At 42.0% G+C, this 25,958-nt stretch overlaps 1 protein-coding gene across 1 annotated transcript in view; it reads left to right on the top strand.

Moving 5' to 3' along the window:
* Positions 1–25,958, top strand: part of PDIA5 (protein disulfide isomerase family A member 5) — a 108,010-nt gene that overhangs the window by 31,780 nt on the left and 50,272 nt on the right. Inside the window, 7 exon segments of the mRNA XM_062005154.1 lie at positions 343–388; positions 7,481–7,573; positions 8,827–8,887; positions 12,698–12,765; positions 17,282–17,373; positions 17,476–17,547; positions 22,006–22,142. Coding sequence (XP_061861138.1) covers positions 343–388; positions 7,481–7,573; positions 8,827–8,887; positions 12,698–12,765; positions 17,282–17,373; positions 17,476–17,547; positions 22,006–22,142 — 569 coding nt within the window.

Genomic DNA, 25,958 nt, shown 5'->3' with positions numbered 1-25,958 from the left:
TTTTCTTGCCATAAATAATAGGAATGGGAGTACTGTTAAGTGTAAGAGACACTAGGCAGCTTTGTCTCCATCTCTAAACATCATGCCTTAGTAAATATTCTTGCTGAAAGCATCAGGGAGGAAATTTATGAAACTTATTTGATTTGCGCTCTGTTGTGCACCCTCCCTTTTTCCTTACTTTTCCCCCCCGCCCCTTAAATTACTGCACTGTAAATTCTACCTAGTTCTGTAGCTTCAGCAAAATAATGTTATTCTGGTTAGTGAGAAGTGAGGAAGTGCAGCTGTACGATTTCCAGCAATGTAATTGTAGGTTAACACTATTCCTCACTCCTTGTTCAACAGGGACGGTGCATTTCATACTGAATATAACAGAGCGGTCACATTGAAGGTAAATTTAAATATTTGATTATTACTCCTTTGGGTTTGCTATTTTGGGAGAGATGTTTATGGATTAAAAACAGATGGTGTTACTTTTTCATGCTAAAGGCATGAAATGGAAGGGGTTAATCTTCATAAACAGCTGTCAGAATGACCTAAAAGGTGTTCGTGTGTGTGTGTCTGCCAACCATAGAGCCAGGAAAACTCTGTATTATTAAAAAGATTGAGCCTACATTGAACTGTAATGTAAATTGTGAGTTAACTTGCAGCCTGGTAACAAGAAGGGATCTTGTTTTGATTACAAGGTGCTATTAATGGCAGTATAACTAAAAGTAGCGATACTGCATTTTGATAAGGAGTCCTCTGAGGCTTTTGGGTTGTGTGTTTATAAACTTTAAAGAGAGCTGAGTGGCCTTATCTTTTACTGGATTATGAAACCAGAGTTCCTATGGATGTGCCCTGAGTGCAGCAGGAAAAAAACAACCTTTCTTCTGGAAATCTTGACACAAAGCCACAGAAAGAAATGCTCTGTGAGGGCAATGGAAGGAAGAAGACATGAAGCAGGAAATGACTGCGTGGGGCTACAAGCACAGGAAGCAGGCTGAGAGGGTGCAGCCTTCCTCTGCAAAGTCCTGCTGAAGCACTGGGAGTATCCTCATATGAGGCTGCAGGCCTGCAATGACTTGGCTTCCAGCAATGACTTCTGTCTAGCTCTGGTGCCAAGTTCCTATTTATCTTCCTTCTCTAGGAAACCCAGGCTCTGTACCATCATTGGTCTTGGAGTCTTGATGACACTACCCCAGACTGACATCGTAACATTTACTTCCCTTTTCTGGCTTGTTCAGGGCTTTGACCTGGATGGAGGAAAGCTTGTGTGAGGTGCTACAGGAACCTGAGTCTTATCAGGCCAGCCGTTCCTAAGCACATATGCTCTGGACCTGCCTTTCACTGCCAGAGTTGTTGTGGGATAGCTGATGGGGGGACTGCCTTGGAAGTGCACCCTGGCTTGGGTCATGCATTCTACCTGCACTTGGGGTCATCATGCAGGATATGCCTGAGGTGGGGAGAGTAGGACTGTGTCTTCCCAGCACCTACAGTAGAAATCTTACCTGGCAACGGGAAGGGTTATGTTAGATACTCAGTCTAGTTGGCAAGTGTCTGAAGCTTCTTCTGTACTTAGTAAGGGAATGCACTTGGTGATTTTTTTCCCCCTCTTGGTGGGTGGTGGAGTGAGAGACTTGTTAGCTGCCTGATTTTGGGTGGTTTGAACAATGCATGACGTGTCTTTCCTGCCCTCCATAAAGTACTGCAACTAGGAATTAGTGCTGTGACCCTTATGGATCCAATCAATTGGAAAGCACCTGCTGAGCCCCTGGGAGTGGTGTGCTCAGAGGCAATCATAGAAGCATTTTGGTTGGAAAAAAACCTTAAAAATCATCGAGTCCAACCCCTACCCTAACCCTACCATGCCCACCACTAAACTGAGTCCCTAAGCACGTCATAGTGCAAAAGGAACCATACCATTTGTTCTTTCAGTTGCTGTTTTGTGATGAGCAATTCCTCCTTCTCTTTTGCCCTGCCTGCTGGGGAGAAGCAAGTAGCATCCTATGGACAGGGGATGCTACTTGCATAATACGGGGGATTCCAGTGTGGGTGGAAGAGGAGTGTTAGAGGCTCCCTCACTCTAGGTGCTCTAGCCTTAATTTAACTGCTTCTATGAAACCAGCTGCTAATGATTTACAGGACAGTGCATCAGAGCTGAATGTTTATGTGTTCGGCTGCTTGCAGCTGCCTGAAGATCTTCTGTATTTCTCTGTACTACCTCTCGCTGTTTTCTTCTGTTGAAGCAGTGTCCTTTCTTTCTCTCTCAGCTGTGTTTATCAGGACTCTCCCCATACATTACAAACAGTGAACAGCAGAGCAACACAATTATGTAGGGTATCATACTCATTTTATGGACAGGTGGACACACTGAAGAACAGGGAGATTAAAGGATTTGTTTCACATCATTCAGCAAGCTTGTGACAATAAAACTTGGATCTTCTTTCCAGACATCCAGTAGACATATTAATGTATGTGTGACGTTTTGGAGAATGATGGACACAGGAGAATCCTTTTACAGTTCTTCAGAGCTGAAATAATATGCAATCTCATAAATGTGGCTGATCCAGATGATAGTGTACTCAGTTTTTTAAGAAAAGCTTTTCATTTCTTAAAGTAACTTAAAATCCTTATGTAATTAGCAGAGATACCCTTGTGGGTTTACTGTTAGAAAACTTGAGGAACAAAAGATAGTTCAGAGTTCACAGTGAAAGTTAGTTAGCAGTCAGAACGCCCTGCTGCTGAGGCTGCTAGGATCTGAGCTGTTTAGGGTATCTGGTAAAGGGAGGTGAACTGCAAGATTACAAAGTTCAGTGATACAAAATTATTGAGACTAGTTTAAAAAAGGAATTGCCAACTCTTTGCAGATGGGCTTAGGTTCTTGCAGTACCAAGTGGCTTGTCAATGTGAAAGTAAGAAGTTGAGGGTAATAAACATGAGAGGGAAGGAAAGGACACAGCTCCACCTATGCTGGACTAGTGCAAGCTGTTGTAAAGGATTTTGAATTACCAGTCAAGACTCCAGTTGGCTTGAAAGTGTTTGCTCTGTGCTTGACAGTATCTAAAAGTCAAATGGTTAGAAAAGGAACAGAGAATGGAAGAGGAAATGTTATTCCACCGAGTCCATTGGTTTCCTTCATCCTGTCTTGTGTGTGATTCTGGTTGCCCCATGAAGTGAAAGGTGCAGAAGTACCATAGAAGGGCAGTGAGGATGATCAGAGACACTATAGAGAGTTTTAATATTTTCATGAAGATTCGTGGTCTTGGAACAGAGGACAACTGGAATAGATTATCATGGGTATTTGTATAGCTGAGAGTAGCTTGAAAAAGGGAATGACTTCCTATTTTTTTTCCTCCAAACTTGTGTGCAAATAGTGGCATTTTGGGAGAACTGATTTGGAACAAATAACACCAGTGTTTTGGGTTTTTTTTTAAAGATAAATTATGGAACTTGTGGCTACATGTTGCAAAAACCAAGAATTAAAAAGTCTTACAACCAGTTTTAGGTAGTGATAAAGGATTGTCCAAATACAGATGTCCAAATACAACAGCTAGCGCACAGTCTATAAACTTAATTACTACTTTTTCCAGAAATTGAAAGCATGTATCAGTGTGTGTTATCTAATAACAGTATAGTTTTCCCTCAAGTATGGGTAGTCAGCTGCTCTTGGAGACTTAAGCTTAGATCAGTCTTTGACCTGAAGTGTTATGAATGAACATACGTTGCTTTAGCCACACCGTGTCCTAATCCTCAATAGTGCCATTCCCAGTATCCAGGCTGTGTTTCTTACACGATGAAGCCTTTTCTGGAGGATAAAGTACAGGAAGGGTCTTACTCTCCTTCTAAAATGGAGAAAACTCATTAAAGCACGAATCTGCTCAAGTTCTAGCAAAGGGAATAGACTAACCCAATAAATTGGTCCAAATCTAAACTCTGAATCCTTTTCAAGTTAGCTGTTGCGTGTGCAATCAAAGGAAGTCTTTTTATTAGCGTCCCTACAGCATTACACTTCAAAGGGGTATAAAGTACAGGGATATGTTTCTGTGTATATATATTTGTTGTGGTTTTAGGTCCAGCAGGCACAAGGAACCAAGCAGCTGCTCACTCACTCTCCACTGCCCCCAGCCTCAGGTAGGGGGCCAGGGAAGGGAGAAGATGAGAGGGCCACACAGGAATCCCCAAGGACAGGGAGGGCTCGCTCACTGAATTGTGGTCTCAGGCAAAACAGCCAAGGCTACTTGTCTTGGAGAAGAAAAGAAAGTTAGGTTAATGTACCACCATTCAAAAGCATAATAAATGGAAAACAACAGAGAATGGGATAATGATGAAGAGCATGACCTGTGCTTTAAGACCATCTTCCTCCCACCCCTCCCTGCTTCTGCCCTCAGTGGTGCAGGGGGACAGAGAATGAGGGTTACAGTTTTTTCTTTGCTGGTAGTCCCTGCTTCTTGTTTCTCCTCCCCCTTCCAATGCAGGATTCCTCATGTGTCAGACAGTCCTGCATGAACCTTTCAGTTGTGGGTCTGTCCTCAGGACTGCATCTCCTCGCTGCTTCCTGGGTGGATCTCCCCCAGCTGGCCTTTGGCCTGGGCTGCACTGCTCTATAGCCACCATCCCCCAGAGCCCTGGCCCCTCTGGGCACACTCACCACTCTGCTTTGTGGTCCTCCTGGAGCTGCTGGTGGGTTTCAGTCTTGCTATAGCCTTCTGTGGGTTGCAGGGGACAGCTGCCTTCTCACTGCGGGCTGCAGAGCCGGGGGGTCTCTGGTCCAGTGCTTCTCCTCCCTAGGGACAATGTTCTCGTGTCTATCTTGTCCCACTCCTTCTACCTCCTGCTGCAGATTTCCCCTCTTAAATAGTTATGGCAGAGACTCCAGGTTCACCTGGCTGGGCTGAAGATGGATCCAAATCCGAGCTGGAGAAGTTTTGAGATGTCCTTACAGAGACCACCAGTGCAGCCCCCTCCCCATTTTACCAAGCAAAAAACAGCTCCACACACACCTAACACAGTAGTATTATATTTTCAGGTTAAAACTTAGGCCCATATATGGTAGCCAGCTTTTGTGCTGTTGAGACTTGCTTTTAGTAGCATGGGCTGGATGAAGCCATGTCCTGTGTTCTGCTGAAGGAGTGTTTAAGGTTTAGAGCTGTCACAGGGGTTTGGGCAGGGGGTAACGGCCCAGTCAAAGCAGATGTTGACCATGTCATGACAGGACAGGAGTGTAGCTGATTCTTTGCTGTGGCTTGGACCTTGCTCTGGTCTCTATCCCAGCAGCCTGGGGACCACTGCTTTTCTGTGATTAGGAAGTGCTGTGGTTTGGTTGGGGAGTGATGGTTTTCTTTCCTATTTAAAGGCAGGCAGGAAGTTCTCCTCACCGCATGAAGTAATGAGTGCAAGGCAATGTACCGCCTGCTCCTGCCAGAGGACATTACACATCTTATTTTTTCTGTCTTGGCTGAGAGGGAAAGGCTGGATGAATTAAATCTCTTTAATCCCCCATCCTCTAACCACATCTGGTTCTACATGACTGAACTTGGCATGCAGGAATTCTTGAAACTAGCAGAGTCAATTGCACTCATTAGCCGTTTAAAATGTTGACCGCCCTCTCCTCCCCTCCAGAGTATAGTTGAGGTCTGTGCAGACTGAGAGTGAGCAGAACTTGATGTAGCTTTCTTAAATGTAGAATATCTCTGCTGTTTTGTCCTCTTCACTCCTTTCCACATATATTATTAAGTCTTCTTAGGGCATAATTTGCAATGTTAATACCTCTATTTCAGAGCTTTTTGCCACTGTAACTCTGTTATAGATTACTTGATTTTATTTTTTTTCCCTAGCTAGCTCCCCTCTCTACTAATATCATATTAAAACAACTTTCTTCTTGAAGTGTTTGTGGTCCCAGCACTACTACCTCACCCCTTAGGTCTTCTGACTCTGTACATTAAGTGCTTTGCATGCTATCTAGTGACTAATATATGCTGTCTCTTGTGATAAGACAAATCTCTTCAATATTAGCAAGTAGACAGAAACATAAATGCAACAAATAGATATGGCTGTAAGCTCTGAATCCTCTTGAGCCTTGCTGTACCGATGGAGATGCAGGAAAATAAGCTGTAACTGCTCTGTCTGTTCATCAGCTATTGGAGTATTGTACCACAGCAGCCCTACCAAAGGCAGAGAGGTGTCAAAAGTGTCTCTTGAGACTGTTTCAGCTGCATGTGTTGCCAGGCACGCTGTTAACCTGCTCTTGAGAAGGTGGAGTACAAACCTAGGCTTTTAGATGGATGCTCTTGGCATGTATTAGGATATGCTCAGCTCTGCTCTTCAGTCATAAGCTGCTTTGACAAAATATCCCATGGGCTGAAAAAGGCTTTAATGAAACTCTTTGCTCCAACTCCAAATAAGTTAATTTAGTGCTGTGGTGGCATCATCTGCTCACTCTTACACTGAAGGGAGTTCCTCAAGGACCTTCCTGCGTTACTGAGGAGGCAGAGATCCTCCCTGGGACTGGATGTGTACCAACAAGCAATGCCACAAAGAGAGAAACAGGGTCAATCTGAGTGGTGAGTGAACATAGAATACCAAGTATTATGTTTACTGGAGCACAGACACCTGGGGATAACTGTGATCAAGCTAATGCTTCCATATACAGATGGAAATGAGGAGCAGTTTGGCTCTGCTGGAATCCATGGAGAGCATCTCATTGATTTCAGAGGGATGGAGTTTCCCTTAGGCTCAGACTGAAATCAGGATCTCCAGAGAGTATTTCCTGATGACAGAGTATCTGCTGAAATAATGTTGTTGGTTGTCTGTCAGTTGGGTAAAGCAGTTATTGAGCGTGCATGTGCACTCAACTTGTTGAATATGGGAGCTGCAGAATCACAGGGTGTCCTGTTTCCTACTTATTTCATTTGCTTCTTACTCTTCTGTTTAGAAAACTATTGAGTTTAGTTTCTAGGTAGATGGATCATAGAAGGAGCTATTGGTGGATTATTCTTCCTTTGACCAAAGAAGCAGTTTGATCTCTAAGTGCAGAGTTCATTGCTGTTCCTCCCTGCTAGTAATAGTGTGCCCTCCAGCTAGCCTACTGCAGTCAAAGGTTACTCAGACATGGTGAAGGGCACAGGAATTTGACCTCTGCATAGAGAGAAGTCTTTATTTCTAAGAAATGGGAGTAGCTGTGGAAGTATTGCAGGTCTAGTACCATTGCAAGAGCTCTCATCTGTGTGTCGGTTGACTTCCACACTGTTTTTCCCAGTTTTATAGTGGAAATGGGAAGAGAAAAGTTGGGATATCAGTTATGGGCAAAGGTACACGCCCATGTATTGTTTGATTCTGCAATGGAGGATTTGCCCTAATGCAGATAAGCACAAATGAGTAGACGAGCAGAAAAGCAAAGGCACTAATTGAATGGAGTTTACATGACAGCACAGATTTGTGATTTAGTGTATCATAGTTTCCATTAATAATGCTTTAAAAGCTTTTTCCCCTATTTTTTTTACAGTCTATGGTGGCCTTTCTCAAGGATCCAGAAGGTGCTCCACTGTGGGAGGAGGATCCTGAAGCCAAAGATATTGTGCATGTTGACAGTGAAAAGGTACATTAACTGGATAGATGTTCTCTGTATTTTGTACAGATGTGGGATGAAGGGAGTGTGTATGTTTGGGTTAACTTTCAATGAGGCACTGTTATTTCCTTCCTGTGGAAGGGAAATTTAAAGCACCGAAACTGTTGTAATTTACTTGACAAATTTGTGGATCATGGTAACTGCAGACTAAAGTCTCCTGCATCCTCTCCCCTACATATCGTCATGGTATTAGCCTGCCAGCAGCGCAGGTAGTTTCAAAGCGTTGTGGCTGGCTTGCAGAAGAGATTTGTCTCAGATAAGTGTAGCAGCTTGCAAGATGCAAGAGGTAAACCGCTGCTCTTACAACTGCAGGTTGTCATTAAACCTTGGGTTCCCTCGTGCCTGAGGTCATCTCAGGAAGTCTGGAACAGGAAGGAACACAATCCAGATCTTGAGTGATTTAACCTTGTACAGTACCTGTCCTCTTGGTATTAAGTGGGAAAGCAGCAAATACGATGAAACTACCTTAAAAAGCCAGGGCCACCACAGAGCCACTCGTTAAATGCTCTCTAATATAATCAGCTTGGTCTTTTGTATTAGTTTGCTAGTATATAGATTTTTAAAACTTTAATTGATGGGACTCCAGCTGGCATTTCATAAAAGGCCTTTTCAATTTTCTAGCTTTCATTTTTAACATTAGAAACAGTTATTTTGACATTCAGTTTTTGTAGGAAGATTAATTTTTAATGTCTTCCCTCTGTACTCGTTACAAGCCTTCCAAGGGTTGCATTCAATTTGAAAACTTTATCTGGTTTCTTTATCATGCTGGTACTGAAAAATCTTTTCTTACAGCTTATCATAGCTTTGACAAGGTTTCATAGTGTGGAAACTGAATTCATTTTGTTTACAATTGAGGCTGACTTTTTGAATTACAGTATGGCTTTTTGGATGGATCAGAGATGAAAATGTTTCCCGTCAGAGATTCTGCAGTGATAATAACCAAACCCATACAACTTCCACATCTCAACAGAAAAGATACTGGTCTGGGATATTTAGCAGATACTCAAATCTAAAATAAATGTTGCCATCTTCTTTCAAGTTAAAACTGAGCAAGGAGAAGAAACTTGAGTCCTACCTGTTAAGAAAGATGAAACTTCTTCCCTCAGTTAAATAAGACCATGTTCTATGAAGACATACATTAACTTGTAAAAGTTGGAACACAAATAGTAAGAGATATCTTTGGGTATAGGCTTTTTTAATGTTTTCTTTGCCTCCTTCACTAGGAATTGAGGAGACTTCTGAAGAAGGAAGACAAACCCCTTTTGATGATGTTCTATGCTCCATGTAAGTAACTCAACATATCTTGTACCTCTGTCTGCCTTCTCCACCAGGAGATGTCCAAGCCTGATGAGAAGCCTCATCAGTGCTTCACTAATACCATCTTATCCCACCTTCATCATTCAGCAGCTTGTGGTGTTCTACCTGCTTGCCTTCAGTTTTCCATTAGCTGACTGTTGGCGTGTATCCTAGTCTTGCCTTTTTCCATTGGGTTGATGACTCTTGCTTATTGTGTCTGTAATTTGTTTACCCATTGTCCTTTCTAGATTTGTGTTACACAAGACAGAAGCACTGTATGCTGAGTGCATGAGTGTTAATGCATCTGTCTGAGTGCCTAACCCTCTGGCCTGTATGAAGCTGTAAGTGTGAATGGCTATTGAGCACGCTTTTTACCTTTCCAGTTTGACCCATAGCATAAGACAAGGTGGTTCCACACAGAGCAAGGATCTCTGGAGGAAACCATGGAGTTGGAATAAAAATCCAACAACCAATGTATTTGTTCTTCCTAACTGTAGGCAGGGGAAACAGGGCAGTAGTCAGGAGCACAAATATCTTCCCTACTCCATCCAGGAAGCACCCTGAGTGTTCCTGCCAATTCTGTCAGGAGTAACTTGCATACAGGTGACATTTCATGGAGTGGGCAAGAAGGAAAGAAAAGAGTACATTGGAGTCATAGTGTTCCTTTTGTGACCTTACTCCCTTGTATTGCTTCTGTTTTGTTGTTGCATTGGCCACTTGTTCCTAAATTCTGCAGATTTACAGCTGCTTTTTTCTGTTTCCCAGTGACTGGTATGTGAAAGATTTTCCAGCTCTTCAAAATAAGATAGCGTAGCATTGGAGTTGTTGCTCAGATGGAAAGCAGGGGAGCCATGAGAAAGGAATGAATGTGTGACCTAAGCTAAAAAAGCCTTCCAGTGCTGAACTGATAGGGAAATTGATTTTAGGCACTACTAGCAATTCACTGGCTGATTTCTTTTAAAACTGCAACCCATGGCAGCATTATCTGGTGTTTCTCAGTGTATTTTCTCTTGTAATTACTGCCTGAAATGCCATTCTACCTTTTTAGTCTCATCTGAGTACTGCCAGGAAGGCCAGAATTGCCCAAGACTGTTTGATGCATCGCTAAGAGAACGTTTTTTCCCTTAATTAAATTAGTTGCAGCTTTGTGCCTTCAGACTCCACAGCAGGATAGTCCTACATGGCCTGGCAAGACACGTGGTCCTTCCCAGTGGCTGCTGCCACTGTAGCATCAGCAGGATACCACATGCTTGCTCTGCCTGTAAATCGCCCCTGAGGGAGAGTTCAACTGCAGAATGCTTTCACAGTTTACCTGTATCATGAATAATTGTTTTCCACAACTGAGTCTCTTCCTGAAATGTACCTTACCTAACCCATCGTTGTCTTTGAACCATTCCCTCAGAAACCCTCCTCCCTCCAGTTTCTCTTCTTTTGAAGTGGCAAAACACCTGCTAGTCTTCAGTGCTGTGATACTTTTGCTGCTTTCTAAACTGCTGTGAAGGAAGCCTACTTGTAAGGGGTTTTTTTTCTCCCCTCTGATTTTGCAGTTCTTAACTTCCTCATCTTTTATTTAACACACCAGACCTTCTGACTTGATTCTTGTCCAATTTTTTTTTTCTTACTCCTGTTACTGGAGACATAATACATCCAGCAGTTGCATTAAAATGTGGCTCTGGGTAGCTGAAGTTACTGGTTACATACAGGTGTTACCTTTCATAGCTGGGTGCAGCAAATCAAGGCTGGTCACTGAAGGAAGTTCTGCTTTTCTTTACTTGTAAGGGAGTGACTCAGGGAGGTCGTTGTCATGAGAGGACATCAGAGGCTTTGTCTGGGAAGCTCCAGGGAAGACAGCTGCATTATTTCTTGGGGTTGTTGGAAGCAGGGCCTTTTAGATTCATTGTGACAGATTCATAGGGAACGGACTCTTTCATTATGTACCAGTGTAGAGGGAGATGAAAGGGACTGTGAACTTAAATATAGTTTCTTTAATATTTCAGGAATGCTTGGTCTGGGTAAAATGACTGAGCAAAGGCAAGCTTTTCTTAGAAGATATTACCTGCCATTTGGAGACCATTCACTGTACTTTCAGACCTATATTATAAAGTCAGACAGCACTAAATATGAAAAATCAGAGATACTTAGAGGCATTCAGATTTATTTGTAGTTAACTCTGTCAGAGAAGATTCCTGCAGGAGATGGTCTGGATTCGGAGCTGTTTATAACATCATTGAAAACAGAGCTTTAAAAATAGAGGTGTTACCTAGTGGAAAAGCTAATATGTGTTTAATTAAGTCCCCTCTTTTGAGACAAAATACCTGAAGAAAGAAGAAAATTAGTTTTTTGACATTACCCTTTTATGCCTGTGTGGGGATATTATGTAGCCTGACAGAAGCCTGAACAGTATAACCCAGAAATGTGTGGGCAGGAGAGGTTGAACAGAAGTGGTTTTGGGAGCAGTGAGTTTGAGGCAGCAGCAGAGCTGGGAACAGAAGGACAATGGGGTGATGGAGGGGTTGGAGGAGGGAGTCTGATATGTGCCTGTGCTCCAGAAGGGAGTCCAGGGAGCATGAAGAGGTTGAAGAAGGGAAGAGAAGGAGATGGATAGTTGGGGGAATTTGGGGTCTGAAGCAGCTGAAAAGACAGAGAGAATCTGGAGGATGGTATTAACAACCCATATCTTTTAATGTCTGTGCAGTGGTTTGGATGAAGCTGCAAGACCTCAGTAGGCATCAAATGAGGGATCTGTGCCCACCAAAAAGTTGTCATTTTGACCAGCACTAATTTAACAACCTCACTGGCAGTTACAGCAGAGAGATCAAAGGTGGAAAGACCACAAAACCGAGAGGTCTCTTTCATCTGTTTAAAGTATGTTCCTCCCAAGCATGCTGATTTTGATCATAAACCAGTGGCTGCAAAATCTGTTCCTCCTTTCTGCACGATACTTTCAAAACTCCTGTCTCTTCACTGGAACAAAAATGTTGACTACTGTCCTGTGCTAGACCCAAGAGTTTCCACAATAAGTGTCTGGAGTGCTTGGCTGCAGCTTCCTTTTTTCATGCTGTTTGTACTTCTGGCCCTTCCCATGTGCATGTATGTATTTCACTTGGTAGAGGGGAATCCTGCTGCTTATGAGGTGATTTACTGCTGATTTGCTCAGCACTCAGAGCATCACCAAACGGCTCCTGGCACGCTCCAACTATACATTGGTGGTTTTCCTCGCTTGCCATTTGTCTTTTCCTTACCACATAGGGATTGTGCCTTATAAGGGCTGTTTTTTCTTCCTGTTATGTGTCCTCAATTAACAGAGCACTGTTTAACTTTTGATGTCTGTTTAATATGTTTAGGAAATACTTCTCAAATTAATTTGAAAGAGTTGTTAAGCTGGGATGAAACTGAAGTACCTCCCCCTGTCCCTTAAAGCTCAGAAATGCACAAAGCTTTTTGTTTGAGTTCACAAGCATGACTTCTTCCATTGACTTTTGTTATTTGAATTTCATCTTATGCTCCCCTCTGGGCTCAGCTCAGAGTCTGAGGAATATAAGATGGTGTTATTCTTTCCAAAACCGGGATGAGAAACGAGTATGAAAATGAATAGCTTGAAAAACATGAAAAATAATGGCACATAATTAATGGTAGCATCCTTATAAATTAATAATCTAATAATTACTTAGTGAAACAGATAAATGTTTTGTTTTTTTTGTATAAAGATGTTGTTTCATATGCTTTGGAACATAGACCCTGTAGAACAGGCTGAATAGAGATGTTGGCATATTACTTACCCAGTTTCTTTTTTATCAGGGTGTGGTGTTTGTAAGAGAATGATGCCATCTTATCAGCAGGCAGCTACAGAACTCAAGGGTAAATATGTAAGTGAGAAGATAAGATTTATATGAAATTAAAAAATCCTTTTAACACTCTGGTTTTTTGAGAAGCACAAATGTTTAGTGGAGAATTTTTAAGCGAGTTGAAACAAACCAGAAATTAATTGCTCTGTTCCAGATCCCTTCAGAATTCTCTCTCTTGGTTTTCATTATTTTTAAAACCTTGGAGAATGAAGTGTTAACTCATTTGCAGTTTAGATCCAGGATGGTTCTTTTCATGGAAAAATAGGCTCTGACATTGTTTATCCTCTATTTTGTGAGTTTGTGTTCCTTTTGGTAAAGATTAAGAAATGTTTCATGCATATGATCTGCTTTTTGGCCTGATGTTTCACAGCAGGGTCAGAGATGGGTGCCCTTATGGTAATAATTAATCCCCTTTTTTATTGGAGAATCACAGTGTCATGGGGAAGAGGATTTCCCTACGTTAGCTGCTGATGTCCTCCTTGCCACTAAGCATAAGTATGAATAAAATCTTAGAGTTTCACTGTGGCTTTGTCAGCAAAGTTAGCATTCGTACCAGATTGAAATGAAAGTAAGTTTTGTCTGTAATAAAATCCAACAACAGCAGTCACAATAATTTAGTTACCTGTTTGTACTAGTAAGGCATATTGATCTCTCTAAGCAAGTTAAGTTAATTCTCTAGTCAAGGTTTTATTGTGTGCTTAATGTATAATTTATCTGATACCAGTAACACAAGAGCAATGAAATAGGATGGCTGTTTCATGGCTTTAGCTGGATTTGGTCTGATCCTACCTGTTGGAGCATTCACTGTTGAGTTTACAGGTTTCCTCGGGAGGGATGGCATGTGATGAGGAAAAGATTAAGCACCGTGGTTCATGGCTAGGGCGGCTCTGGCCATCACTGTTCATAAGCACTGAGCGCTCTCAAACTCCCCCACATTCTCCAAGCTAGTTGTTTTTCAGAAGTGATTTCCCTAAATCTTTTGTTTGCTTAGGGCTGAAATGAGTGGGAGTTTTTCAGATTTATTTAGGACGTGGTACAACCCTGGAAGATATTTTCAAGAGCGTTTGTTTGTCTGGCAAGGCAGTGCTGTGATGCCATCTCCCTCGGTGGAGCGTGCACTGCAGTCTTTGGGAAGGTGCTCCTGGCTTGCACGGTGCTTACATTGTGAGGCGTGGGGTGGGCAGGAATTAGGAATGTAAAGAATTGCCTACAGAGGCAGTGCCAAAGACAGGGCATGCTGCAGAGTGCTGTGTTCTCCTGCAATTATCCCTTCCTTGTTTACGTGCAGCTCACTTTATTAAAATCAGGCTGGAGAATTTAAACTCCAGATCTATTCTAATGTCGTTATTTTCTTCTCCACTTGGAAATGGTTTATGGTTTCTGTAGATCGAGGTTAATCCTGCACAGCTGAGTGACAGAACCATGGTACACACAGAGTCTGTCAGTGCCTGTGCTTGTTGCAGCTCAGGTCAGGGGAGCTTTTTGCAGTTGAGGGTTTAGTGCAGAATCATTTCAGAGGAAAGTCCTATCATGCCACTGCCCACCCATGTCTTTCACAAAAATCAATCTGTTCATCTAAAATTGACCTAATTAGCTTCCTGAGTGGAATGTGTACACAGTTTGCAATTTCTACAGTTAACTGTGCTGTACCCATCATAAATTATCCATGGGGTACCTTAGAGTGATGTTGACCTCCAGATCAGTCTTGGCTGGAAAGTTTATGATTGGTTTGTATGAGCTGAAGGTTTGGCCTTTTAATCTGACCTGTCATTAGCTGTCAGGATGTGCCAGGCTCAGGAATGATGATTGGTATTGTATGACAGGAAAAGGAAGTACAGTATTGCCTATTTAATAGATCATAAAAATGAAAAGATGCACTGTGCCTGTGACTGGTTGCTTTGTTCTGTTGGGACTGGTTGGTTCTTGTCCTAGTACTCTTACTGAGAGGAGGGTAAGGTGGCGTTTTCAGTGTTAGATTCAATTTAGATACTGCAGTGCCATTCTACCCAGTGCAGAAGGAAAAAAAGGGGCTGTGAATCAGAAGAGGATAGCTTATTTTATCCTTGGCACAAATGATTCCTGTGGTTTGTGGGTAAGGCAGGCTCTGGTGACTGGCATTGATGCATCATGGCCCCAGTGCAGGCAGAAACTGAATGTCAGCAAAGCACTTCATCATCTCCTTAATGCCCATAGACTTCATGAGTGTGCCAGAATGCTTTAGTCAGTAAAGACCAGCTTGAGTGTAGGCTTAAGTGCTTTCCTCCTTTGGTGTTTGCTTCTTTTTTGGTAAAAACATAGGACTTCAGAAGCATTAAGTTCCCACACTTATTTCAAATAAAGGAAGCCTTTGTTTAATTTGTTCATTAAACTTGACTCAAGTGATGTGAAGCACCAGTTTTGGAGCAATCCCATAGAGAAAAGTGTAAGGCAAGGGAAGGGTCACGATAGAGTAGAAGTGAACAGAAGCCCAGAAACCACAGCCAGCTAGGAAAGATTTGAGTTGGTTTAGGTTATAGGTAGCTTGGTAGAGAGTGGGTAAGTGGTGAAATATGTCAAATGGCACTGCAGAGGTGAAAGGAGTAAAATGATCTTCATATCTACTGTGGCTATTACATGAGGTAATGGATTGTAGTGTAAGTCAGGGTCATTCATTCATTTGCTAAAAGCAAATTAGCTGAACATCTGGCAGGAACTGCTCAGGTATAGAGGGAGGATCCAGGCTTTGGGTAGTAGGTGTATTTTGATGGTCCCTGACAGCCTAATGTTACATAATTCTGTGATTATAGGGCAGCTAAAGCTGTTACTTTTGTCATTAAAATGGAAGCCCATTGTAATAAGCTTTTCGCTAATTATGCTTCATCTAACTTATGAACACCAGAATGAATCCAAGTTAGTGACTTGTGTCAATCACTGCAGGCTGTGTGGAGGCAGTGAAATTGTTGCAGAGTATCTGAAATGGCCAGGAAAACCCATTTAAGATCTAGTAAATCCTCTGAAAGTTCACAGCAGATGTGAAATCAGGTGGACTGGTTTTTACGAGGGAATTGGTTAACGAACCTTTATAAAGGAACCGCTGTGTCTTGATCTTATTGCATTTACCTACCCTCAAGTGGTGACATAGAGGATAAGGAAAGGGAGAATTCGATCTAGGTAGTCTTGGATGAATTAGGTCAATCTGGTTGTTTGAACTACAAGGAAGATTCAAAGGGAGAGACTTGGACAGCCAGTATAAACCCTATTCCTGTACTCTTCTCAGTTAGCTTTCCTTTATCAGGATGGAAGAGAGAAAACAAAGTATCTTTTTTGTGACTTTCCAGCACGTTCCTAGAAAAGATTGACCTTCCAACAAGGATTTTCTGCTTTAAGATTTATTTCATGCTGGCTCTGAGCATATTTGGTTGGGCTGTGCAGTTTGCTGCAGTCAGGAACCTGGTATTAAATTCTGATGTGATATTTCAGCTAGAAGGAGAAAATCCTGTTTTGGGAAGGGGAAGGAGGAGGGGTTTGGATTAAGACCCTACTGCTAAAATGATTTAAGCCGTTAAATGCCATTAAACTAAGTTAATCGTGAATTGGTATCTCAGCAACTCACTGGCTGAAAGTTTGGCAACAGAATGACCTCTGTGTGAAACCTACACCCACAGAAACTCAGAGTCAGTCCCATCTTCAGATTTTCAGGTCAGAAATTTTTGGAAGACAATTGGATGAGGCATGGGATGAGTCTCAGGAGCCCTGAGCCTGAAGCTGGGGGTGAAGAGCTCTTGAGGTGGAGGATGGGTTGGAATAGAGGTAAGGAAAGTGAAGGAGAGGCATTTTGTTTCACTTGCTAGTCTGGAAAGCTACTGTGTTTCTATGCCCCTCTTTTGATATCTACAGGACAAAGTTAAGTCTTAACTCTCATTATACCTTACCAGTCAGGTAAGTTAATGTACTTAAAGCACATAAATGCTATGTGATATTTCCCGGGCTTGTGGAAATAGGGCAAGTTTTACTTTCACATCAAAGTAATGCTGATCTCCTCCTGGCCATTCAGCCAGTGCATTTTTGAGCTGGGATAACCACAGTGTTTGATTGGTTAGGGCTTCTGAACATTAATTGACATTGTAAATTAATTGCTGGAGTGGAAACTAGAATGATGAGGATGGAACTTCTTGTGTCCTAGCTGTTTGAATGCAAACTAAGCCATGTACTTGCAGAACAAGAGAGAAGATTTAATTAGGCTTGTAACTTAAAATCTGAGTGCACAAAAAAGAGCACAACTAGCTCAGTTGAGAGTGTTGCCTTCAGGTATTTCTTATAGCAGGTGAATAAAGAGAAACAAAGAAGTTCCCAGAGCAAAGGGGAGATGACAAGCTGGTTGATGTGTCTTTTCTGTGAGCTACGTTCGAATATTACTCTGTTCCCCCTTGCCCTTTACAGCAATATAAATGAAATCAGTCTGCCCAAAGCTTAGTTGTTTTTACTTAACCCCTTAAAAAAAACTTGTAATGTTCCTGCTGTATTGTAAGAGTGAATGTGCCTGTGCTCTGTTTTTCAGGTTCTTGCAGGAATGAATGTTTACTCTGCTGAATTTGAAAGGATAAAGGAGGAATACAATGTCCGGGGATATCCTACAATCTGCTATTTTGAGTCAGTTACATTTTGCTACTACTTTAGAAATCATACACTCAACTATAATTACATGTTGTCTTCCAGGGCCAAGGACTAAACCTTGTTTTATTGCTTTAACAGGAAAGGAAAGTTCCTGTTTCACTTTGAGAACTATGGTGCTACAGCAGCAGATATAGCAGAGTGGCTGAAAAAGTAAGGCATTGAACTTCATGCACTCCACCTTTTACGTACTCTTCATTATTTACAGAATGTAATGGTTTAGGAACAGCCATCCCTCCCTTGTTCCCTCGGCTCAGAACAGCAAACAAAACTGCCCTGCTGGGATTGGCTAAGCTGGTACAGGGAGATTGCCTAATGTTTGGGTTTTAGCATGCATGCCTTGCATTTCAGAATTGCATTTTGTCTGTAATAAGAGACTGTCTGTGGACCAAAATAAATGCAAATGCACAGATCTCAGCTTCGTTAAAAATGCCTCCTCGTATTTCCAGTGATCTTGGGTGCCTGAACTTAATACCTTGCCAAAGGTCTGACTTGTGTTGTTTTATTAAAAATGTATAGACCAAGTGCACAGTTCCTGTTGGCTCCTCAACCTTTAGCTGGAGCCTTTAAAGTGTCTTGCAGAGACAAACTGAAGATCAAGGCACCTCAAATTGCTAGTCATTTTTACAAAGTCTGTGTTTCCTGTCATGACACGAAGTGATGTTGAAAGCATCTTGATCTATCTAAGGAGAGCTGTTTCCAGTAGTCATATATTTTTTGGGGGCTGAGTGAGCCTATGGGATTAGTAGTTGAGACAGAAAAAGTGTGTGAGTGTGTGTGTGTAGTTGCTCTTCAGCTGGTGCAAATCAGCACGTTGTCAGTGAAGCTGATATAGCAGCTGAGATGATAGTCTGGTGACAGAGAAATACCGTTAGCAGTTAGCTCTGGCTCTTGAGCATTATGTCATCTTTCTAACCCTCCCTTGTTTGCTGCAGCCACAGAAATAATCTTGAAATGAAACTAATAGAAGGAAGCAAATGCATGGGAAGGAACAGACAGCTGCAGACTACTGTGATAACGTGGCTTAGCAAAATTGGCTCGGAATAAATGGGTTTTACTGTACCAGCTGCACTACCCTGGACATGTGCATGTGTTTGCAGGTAGCCCAGGGTCTTCAGTAGTGGTAGGCTATAGGTGCCTCAGGACTGGGAGCCCACAAATGAAAGCGACAGCAGCGTTTTTGGCATCAGGAAGGACAAACACAGCCCAGTGGATCAAAGAGGAGGGATTTACCCATGGTCTTTAAGCCTCATTTAGTTCATCAAGCCTACAGATATGAATGATCAAGATGGCAACTCCAGCAATGCTGAGGAGAGATGATCAGCCCTTGGAGCAAGGATATGATTTAATCACCTGCACTTTATTATGCTATTCAGATTTGCAGGGATGTGGTTATCTCTTGACTACCACATGTGAAACATTAGATGTTTGAGGTGGGTTTTGTATTTTTTTTCCCACCACTATCTGCCCACATAATTTCCAGATAATCCCTGTAATATGCAGTACCTTTATATCAGTGCTGTGACAGCAAGTGAACACAGCTACTGGAGGCAAAGCAGAGCAGCTGCAAACTCTTTCCAATGATAATCTCTGCTAACAAGCCACTGTGGGCTTTGGCTGATACTTCAGCAGTCTAGAGCTAAAGACAGCTGTTTGTCCTCACTTAGTGTTAGTGCTTGCTTATTAGTTTCCCAAAAGATGATCTGAGCAGTAGCCTTCTTGCCCTTTTTCTGTATGATAAGTACAACTTTTAAGGAAACCATGTTGAGAAATTATGCATACATGAATTTTGCCAGTAATTGCTGCTGCAATTAAAACCATATATGGGGTAAATCTGCTACATGCATAATGTTATATTACTCTGAGGAATCTGCAGTACAAATAGTCAAATGGTATGGCAGGGGCTTTAGGAAAGCCAAAGAGAATAATTAGATAGCTGCAGGGCATATAAGCTGTTTTTCAGAACAGCATAATATTCAGGTTGATTCAGGAAATGGCTCTGATGTGAGACATTGCCTTGCGGAGCAGGGGATGGCAGTTCCAGAGTGTGTGTGGCAGCCCATGGTGAGGAAAGCCAGCGTGTTTTTTATACTGTGCCTGCATGTGCTGTCGTCAGAGAGTCTCAAAAGAGAATCCAGCAGACATTGAGCCATATGAAATGGCTTGGTTTTTTTGCAACAGCAGGTACAAGCTGCAGAAATGCAACTCTTTTCTCTCTCTGTGTTTTTTTTCCCCCTTAAGTATTACTGGTAAAGTGCTGAAAGTGGTTGATCTATGCTAATTTTTGGGGGATGGCATGATACAACTTCATGAAGATTAGAATTATTATTGAACCAATGCTCTTTTCTATCAGAGCAAGAGCTACTAGTTTGGAGGACTCCAGCACATTTACTTCTACCACTTCTTGAAGGTGCTTCTTTCTTAATGCACAAGTGTGCTAATGCATCAGGCTTGTGGATACTTAACCTCTCTTATCTTCCTAATAGGCACTGGCTACTGACTTTGTGGAGTTTCAGATGTTTTCATGAGGTGATAGAGAAAAGCCATCATACAGCCTTAATCTAACACAGTTATTAACATGAGAGATGCTATCTTGTACATACCACAATTTTTCTTCTTCCTCTTTTTTTCATCTGATAGCTGGATCAGCCTGCATGGTAGGCAAGCTAAACAGCTTCTCGGTGCCTTTAATAGCTGCTCAGTTTGTTTTGCTGCTTTTATGGACTCCTCTCAAGCCTTTTCTTAGCACCAGCTACTCAGTTACATCAAGAACTTGTTCTATTTTTTTAATTGAATTAGCTCTTGATAACTCTTCCACACTTCTGTCGTCCTGGCTTTGGTCACCAGGCGTTGGGTATGCTTTGGCTTGGTTTTAAATCACACTTTAGATTTTGCTTGTTGCTTACTCTAGGCCTTGAGGTGCTTCTTACCAGCTCCTCTTTAGGCTTATTAGCATGCACAGCATTTTAAAGTGGGCCATTTGAATAAACATCCTGTGCCCTGCTTTACTAGTTCCTTATGGAAATAGGTCATTCCAGGCCCTGCTAAACAGTGTTCCCCCAGTGCTTTGTAGCTGCTGCGTCTGGGTTCACCATTGCTTTGCCTAGTCTACTCAACTCTCCTTCCAAATTCATTTAAGTGCATGGTGTGTTTTGGAAAGCCTTCATTCTGCCAGGATACCTGCAGATTACAGCTTCCTTACAGGCTTGGCAACAAGCAAACTGATTATCTGCTTAGCTTTTAGAGAGTAAACTCTTGTGGACAAGGACCTGCCTCTTTTTGTCTCTCGGCTGCTCAGCCGAGTGCAGCTCCAATCTTTGCTTTCATGTTTGTTTCTTGGTTCGTTTATCATATAAACAGCAGAGGTGTGCATCACAGTTTTGCATGGATTGCTTAATATTCTTGGATCGTACCCATTGCTTACATCAACAGAATTTGCTATCTGAATCTGTGTATCTCTCTGCTGCATTTTTTAAATCAAACTAGGCTTTCAGCCTAGAAATGAACAAGGCAGGATAAATGAGTTATCATCCATTTACCATTCCTTGTTCCAGGCAGCTAACACAATAATACATTTTAATCAAAAATAATAAATCTGCTTTCAGCAGAGATGGGGTCACATCCAGACCTGTACTTCGCCTAAGAATTTGGGGAATTTTGGGGGATATTTGAAACTCATTTCTACAACTGACAAGGCTAAAATAGCTTCAAAGTCTGTCTCCAAATGTTCATATACTTAGGTGGCATATATCTGAACACTAATAAATAAGTTGTCAATTAGCATAGTTCACATCTGCTAAATTCTCTTTTCAGTGTACATTAATAAAAGCCAAGAACAATTGTTTAGCGGGATGACCAGCACTGAACTAATTCAGAGGAGCTTGAGTTTGGTTTCCAGATTTGCCACTGTGTCTTTGAGCAGTCTCTCTGGCTCTGATCCATCAAAGACAGTTAAACTCATGTGCAATCATAGTGAAGTCAGTTGTCACCTACCTCTTAGGTTAAGCATACAGTTGGGTAGCATTGCCGAACTAGGCCTAAAAGCTCATTGCCGAGTGAGGATGTAAAGATGCTTCCCCAGGTCACAGGGTGGTTCAGGGTAAATCTCTGTATTCCTAGGGAAATAGTGTAGCTGGCTTATGGTCCCAACACTGCACCTCCTCCTTTGTCAGCTGTAATCATACTGTCAGTATTCAAGGTGACTGGTTAGATTGGCTGTCTCTGCTTGCTACCGTAGTTCCTGTGAACTGCAATGAGTGAATGCTGTGAGAAAGGGAGCATCCTGCTGAGGAGAGTAGAAGAGTAACAGAAAAGGCATCTGATTTCTATAACATAACCAAACAGCCTGGTTATCTCCTTGCTCCTTGCCCTTCCATTGCTGATCTGTCCTCATGGGCTTCTTGGGGATGTTTTCCTAATTCCTGCTCCAGTTTTCTGTGTTCCAGTGCTTGTGAGTTCTGAGTGGGTACAATTATGGAAGCTCTTCAGTATGGGTTAGTGTGTCATACATATATGGACACCTGCACAAAGTGGTTCCTTGCAGTCTGACTTGACAAAATGAATGCTTAGGTCCAGAGAGCTGTTTTTAATCTATATCTGTTTGTCTTGTAGCCCGCAGGCACCTCAGCCACAGGCTCCGGAGACTCCCTGGGCAGAGGAAGAAAATGCAGTTTATCACCTGACTGATGAGGACTTTGACAAGTTTATAAGAGATCATTCATCTGTGCTAGTGATGTTCCATGCACCATGTAAGTCTGGGTTTTTTTCTGTGTTGTACCCTGAGCCAGTTGGTTGCTAACAAAGCCAACGATGATTTATTGCGGAGGTTTCACGGAGCCATGAACTCAAAGTCCAGGCTTTTCTTGTTTGTGACGATTGTTAAATACACAAAGCGTGAAATGTTTGTGAAGTTGCTGACTTCAGGTTTAGGACAGAGGTGTGCTGCTGGAGGTGACACTTTGTAGGTTGAGTCAAAACATAACTGCAGAATGTAATGATGCTTGAATAGTCTGAGGACTCATCATTTTACAGCATGATTTCCCATTTTCAGCTTGTCTTCAGTGTTGTTTGCTTTCAAAGCAGAGGTCTGGTTGGCTGAGCAACTCAGCTTGAGAACTCCTGAATCCCTGTTCGTGATGTGTCATTTTGAGCATTTTTGCTGCTCTGCCAGTTAGTTTCTCTGGCCATGTGAGGCATGACGGTCATTACATGTTGTGCTGAAATATGCCAAAGCTTCGTCTCAGTTCAGAAAGTCCCCAGGACTTTGGGAAACTACTGCAGGCCTGGTGGTAATACTGCTTACTGTTTGGTTGAGAGTGCATTGGGCAGATTTTTTCTTGACTTTGGATTTTAACTTGAACAATAAAATTCAGTTTGCTTTCAGAACACTGTTCCAGCCATATTGTCCTGAACGCTATTGGGTGGAAGAGTGCATTTACTTTGTTCCCTTGGGATGTGAGTTGTTTCAGCTACATAGCTGGCTTTACCAGTCCTCTGTGTCTGCAATGGAAGGTTAGGCCCCAGTCTGTTATGTTGACTGATACTCAGCTTCTGTCTCCTCTTGCTGCTGTGGTGGCAGTTGCACTTGGGTGAGGTGTTCATTTTTGTGGGCATAGATTTGAAGGTTAGAGCTCTGAACACAGGTTGTGTGCTCACAACTGAACAATAGAGTCTGAAATCCTACTTCCTTTTAAGCCAGCAGGAGTTACCTCCAAAATGCCTTTTTTGAAGATCTGCTCATAAGACTCATTTGAAAAACATACTATAATGAATTTCCTTTGCCCAGTGAAACGTCCAGGGGTTTGAGCCACTGAAGCAGGTGACTGACTGCTGTTTTGTTGCTGTGTTCACTGGATTATTTGTACTAATGAAAGTGGGACCGGAGATTAACGCCTGGTCTGAAAACCAAAGCACAAGTAGCAGAACTGATGAAGCCAGGTTTGCTCAGGAGTCATCCTTCATTACCCAAATCCTTCCTTCCCAAGATTTCAATGCACCCTGGTGTGCAAGCAACAGTGTGGGCTGGTGCTCCTTGGGAGCTTGTTGCTGTGACTAAGCTAATGCTGCCAGACAGAAATGTAACTACTGAGTTTCCCTCCTTTCCCTCTCTGTGCACAGTAGCTTGGGATACATGTGTTCTCTCTCTAGCCCCAGGTTTCTGTGTATTTACAAGGATTTAGACATGTTTAAAAGTTTTGCTGCTTTTGGGTTTTTTGAGTTTGTAAATAGGAAAAGGTGATATATTTGGGATGAGGAAGAGGCTGAAGTCACCAGTTCACCCTGAAAACCTTGTTCTTTTAGGAAGTCAGATTAAAACTGGATGAATGCATACATCTATACTCAAATCTTATCATTATTTCAAGTTAGTTATAAATCTAAACAGGGCTTTATTCCTCTCTTAGGGTTTAAAAATATTTTCTAAAACACAAATTATACAGTTTTAGAGGTAATAATATTTCCTGACCTATTTGGGAGAGAAGGGGTATTCTGTGCTAAGGTACAGCAGTACTTTGGCAGATGCTGTTTTAAAAGTAAATCAAATGCTTGAATTGGGCTGTTGCAATCTCCTGGTAACATGTTCCAGCTGCTCAGAGTTGGGATAAAGAATGTTCCTTTCCAGAACAACTCTGTTTTAAATGTAACCTGAATATTTGGAGTGTTTTAATGGCATTTGGGTGGTAGAGGTATGCTTACACGTAGAATCCAGCTTGTACATGTGTAAAAGATCAGTGGTTGTAAGAATCTTCTCTGGGCATCCTCAGCAAAGAGTGTAAGGCTTGCAAGCTAATTAACGACAGACTACTATCATAAACAGTTATCTCTATGATTAAAAGATCTTCTCCTAGCACTTCTTAAATGTGCTAATGAAGTCACGTTATGAATATTAGGAGATCAGTCGCTCTAGTAAAAGAAGCCATTAAAATGGAGAACATCTTGTTGGTTTTAACCTTTAACCTTAGGATGAGAGAGGTTTTTTTTATGAAACTTATGCATGAATAACAAAAATAGTTGAAACTGATGTACAAAATAAGCCCAGAACACAGGATCAACTTCTGTGTCACTAAGAATAAGCAAGGGGATTTCAGCACTGGCCTGGAATTAGCAAGTACTTAAAGCCTCTTGCCACTGTGCAGTGTACATGTGACTTGGAGTTTTTCTAGCATACTATCAGTCTTTTGTTTATGAGAAGTTGTTTTACCAGAGAGAGAATTATTTCAGTGGTGCTTTAACTGCATAGTCAGATGGCCAATGCATTAATAGAGTGTAGTATTAAAAAATGCATGGGGAACTGGAAGCTTCTTATCCCTCCTTCTAACCCCTCCAAGTGTGAAGATACAGCTGAATCAAAGGCATCCCTGGTAAATACCTGTGAACTGCAGAATTGGGCACTGTGATGGATGTGGCAAATTGTGTCTCCGTACCTGTGGCTCCTAATGATCACTCCTGAGGACCACACTATAATTATTTACAATCAGCTGCACTTACTAGCCCAGTTAAAGTCATCACAGCATTTTGTGTTAAGTGCAGCCTAGCATAACTAGGTTCAACTAAAGCAGCTACATGCAGTTTAAACAGATCAGAAAGGTCAGCAGCATGAAACTTCTTGCCATCAAAGACCTTATACCTTTTCTGCAGTAATTTAGCACAACCATTAAACAGATGTTCTGCTCTGAGTCCTTACTGCTGGCCCTGAGAAATGTGAGTGGGCAGGATGAGTTCATCCTGCTTCTGTTTTGCAGGTCAACAAGGACATGAAGTAGGATTTTTAACCTTCTGAAACTCCTTTGTAAAGCCTTTAAGAGGATGTTCAGTAGATCTGAATATTTAACATAGGTAAACAGTGACCCAACCAGGAGTCTGAAGATACTCTCCCTCCCCAGCCATCTGCGAAGGGTGTGCAGTGTTGTGCTCCTTACTCAAGCATTTTGCTGAAATTTTGTAATTCCTGGTGGTGAGCAGAGTGTTATCCTGGATATATCCAGACTGGAGTCTTGTAGACATCTGAAGTGTTTTTACCTGCGTGTAGCTGTTGTACCCAAAAACGTCAGTTATGAACCAAGATCTCCTGCACTATACAAAAGTGCAAATAAATTGTCCTTTCCCTCGAAGGATTTGGAGTTTTTGCTTGGATTGATCATATTTGCTGACATGAGATAGCAGTGTTATATTAGCAGGCCTGTTTCCAAGTCTGTAACAGAAGATGCATTGCACCAACCAAAGCCATTTCTGTGCCATAACATAAAGGCACCTGTGCTGATAATAAGAATGAGCAATGAGAGTAAGGACTCTGTGTCTGTATGTGCTGCTTGATATCTGTGCCTACAGCTGATCAGTTTATTTAGATGCCCAGGATGACAGCTGGCTTCTGAATGTCTCTAAATATGGATTATGCTGCCAGTGAAGTGTTGTTAAGTGCTTTTAGTGACATGGGGACTTGTTGGTATTTAAAAATGCTGCTGAGTCCCTTGAGCACAAAAAAGCCCTGTTTGTCTGTTCATTTTCCCCATCAAACTGTTCGCTTAGTTAAATGCAATTTTAAAAATCATTCTGCCCAAAATATTTGC

This window comes from Colius striatus, chromosome 11 (genome assembly GCF_028858725.1).
Source record: "Colius striatus isolate bColStr4 chromosome 11, bColStr4.1.hap1, whole genome shotgun sequence".
Classification (NCBI taxonomy): Eukaryota; Metazoa; Chordata; class Aves; order Coliiformes; family Coliidae; genus Colius; species Colius striatus.
Note: the sequence above shows the minus strand (reverse complement) of the source record. Positions and strands in the feature narration are given on the sequence as shown.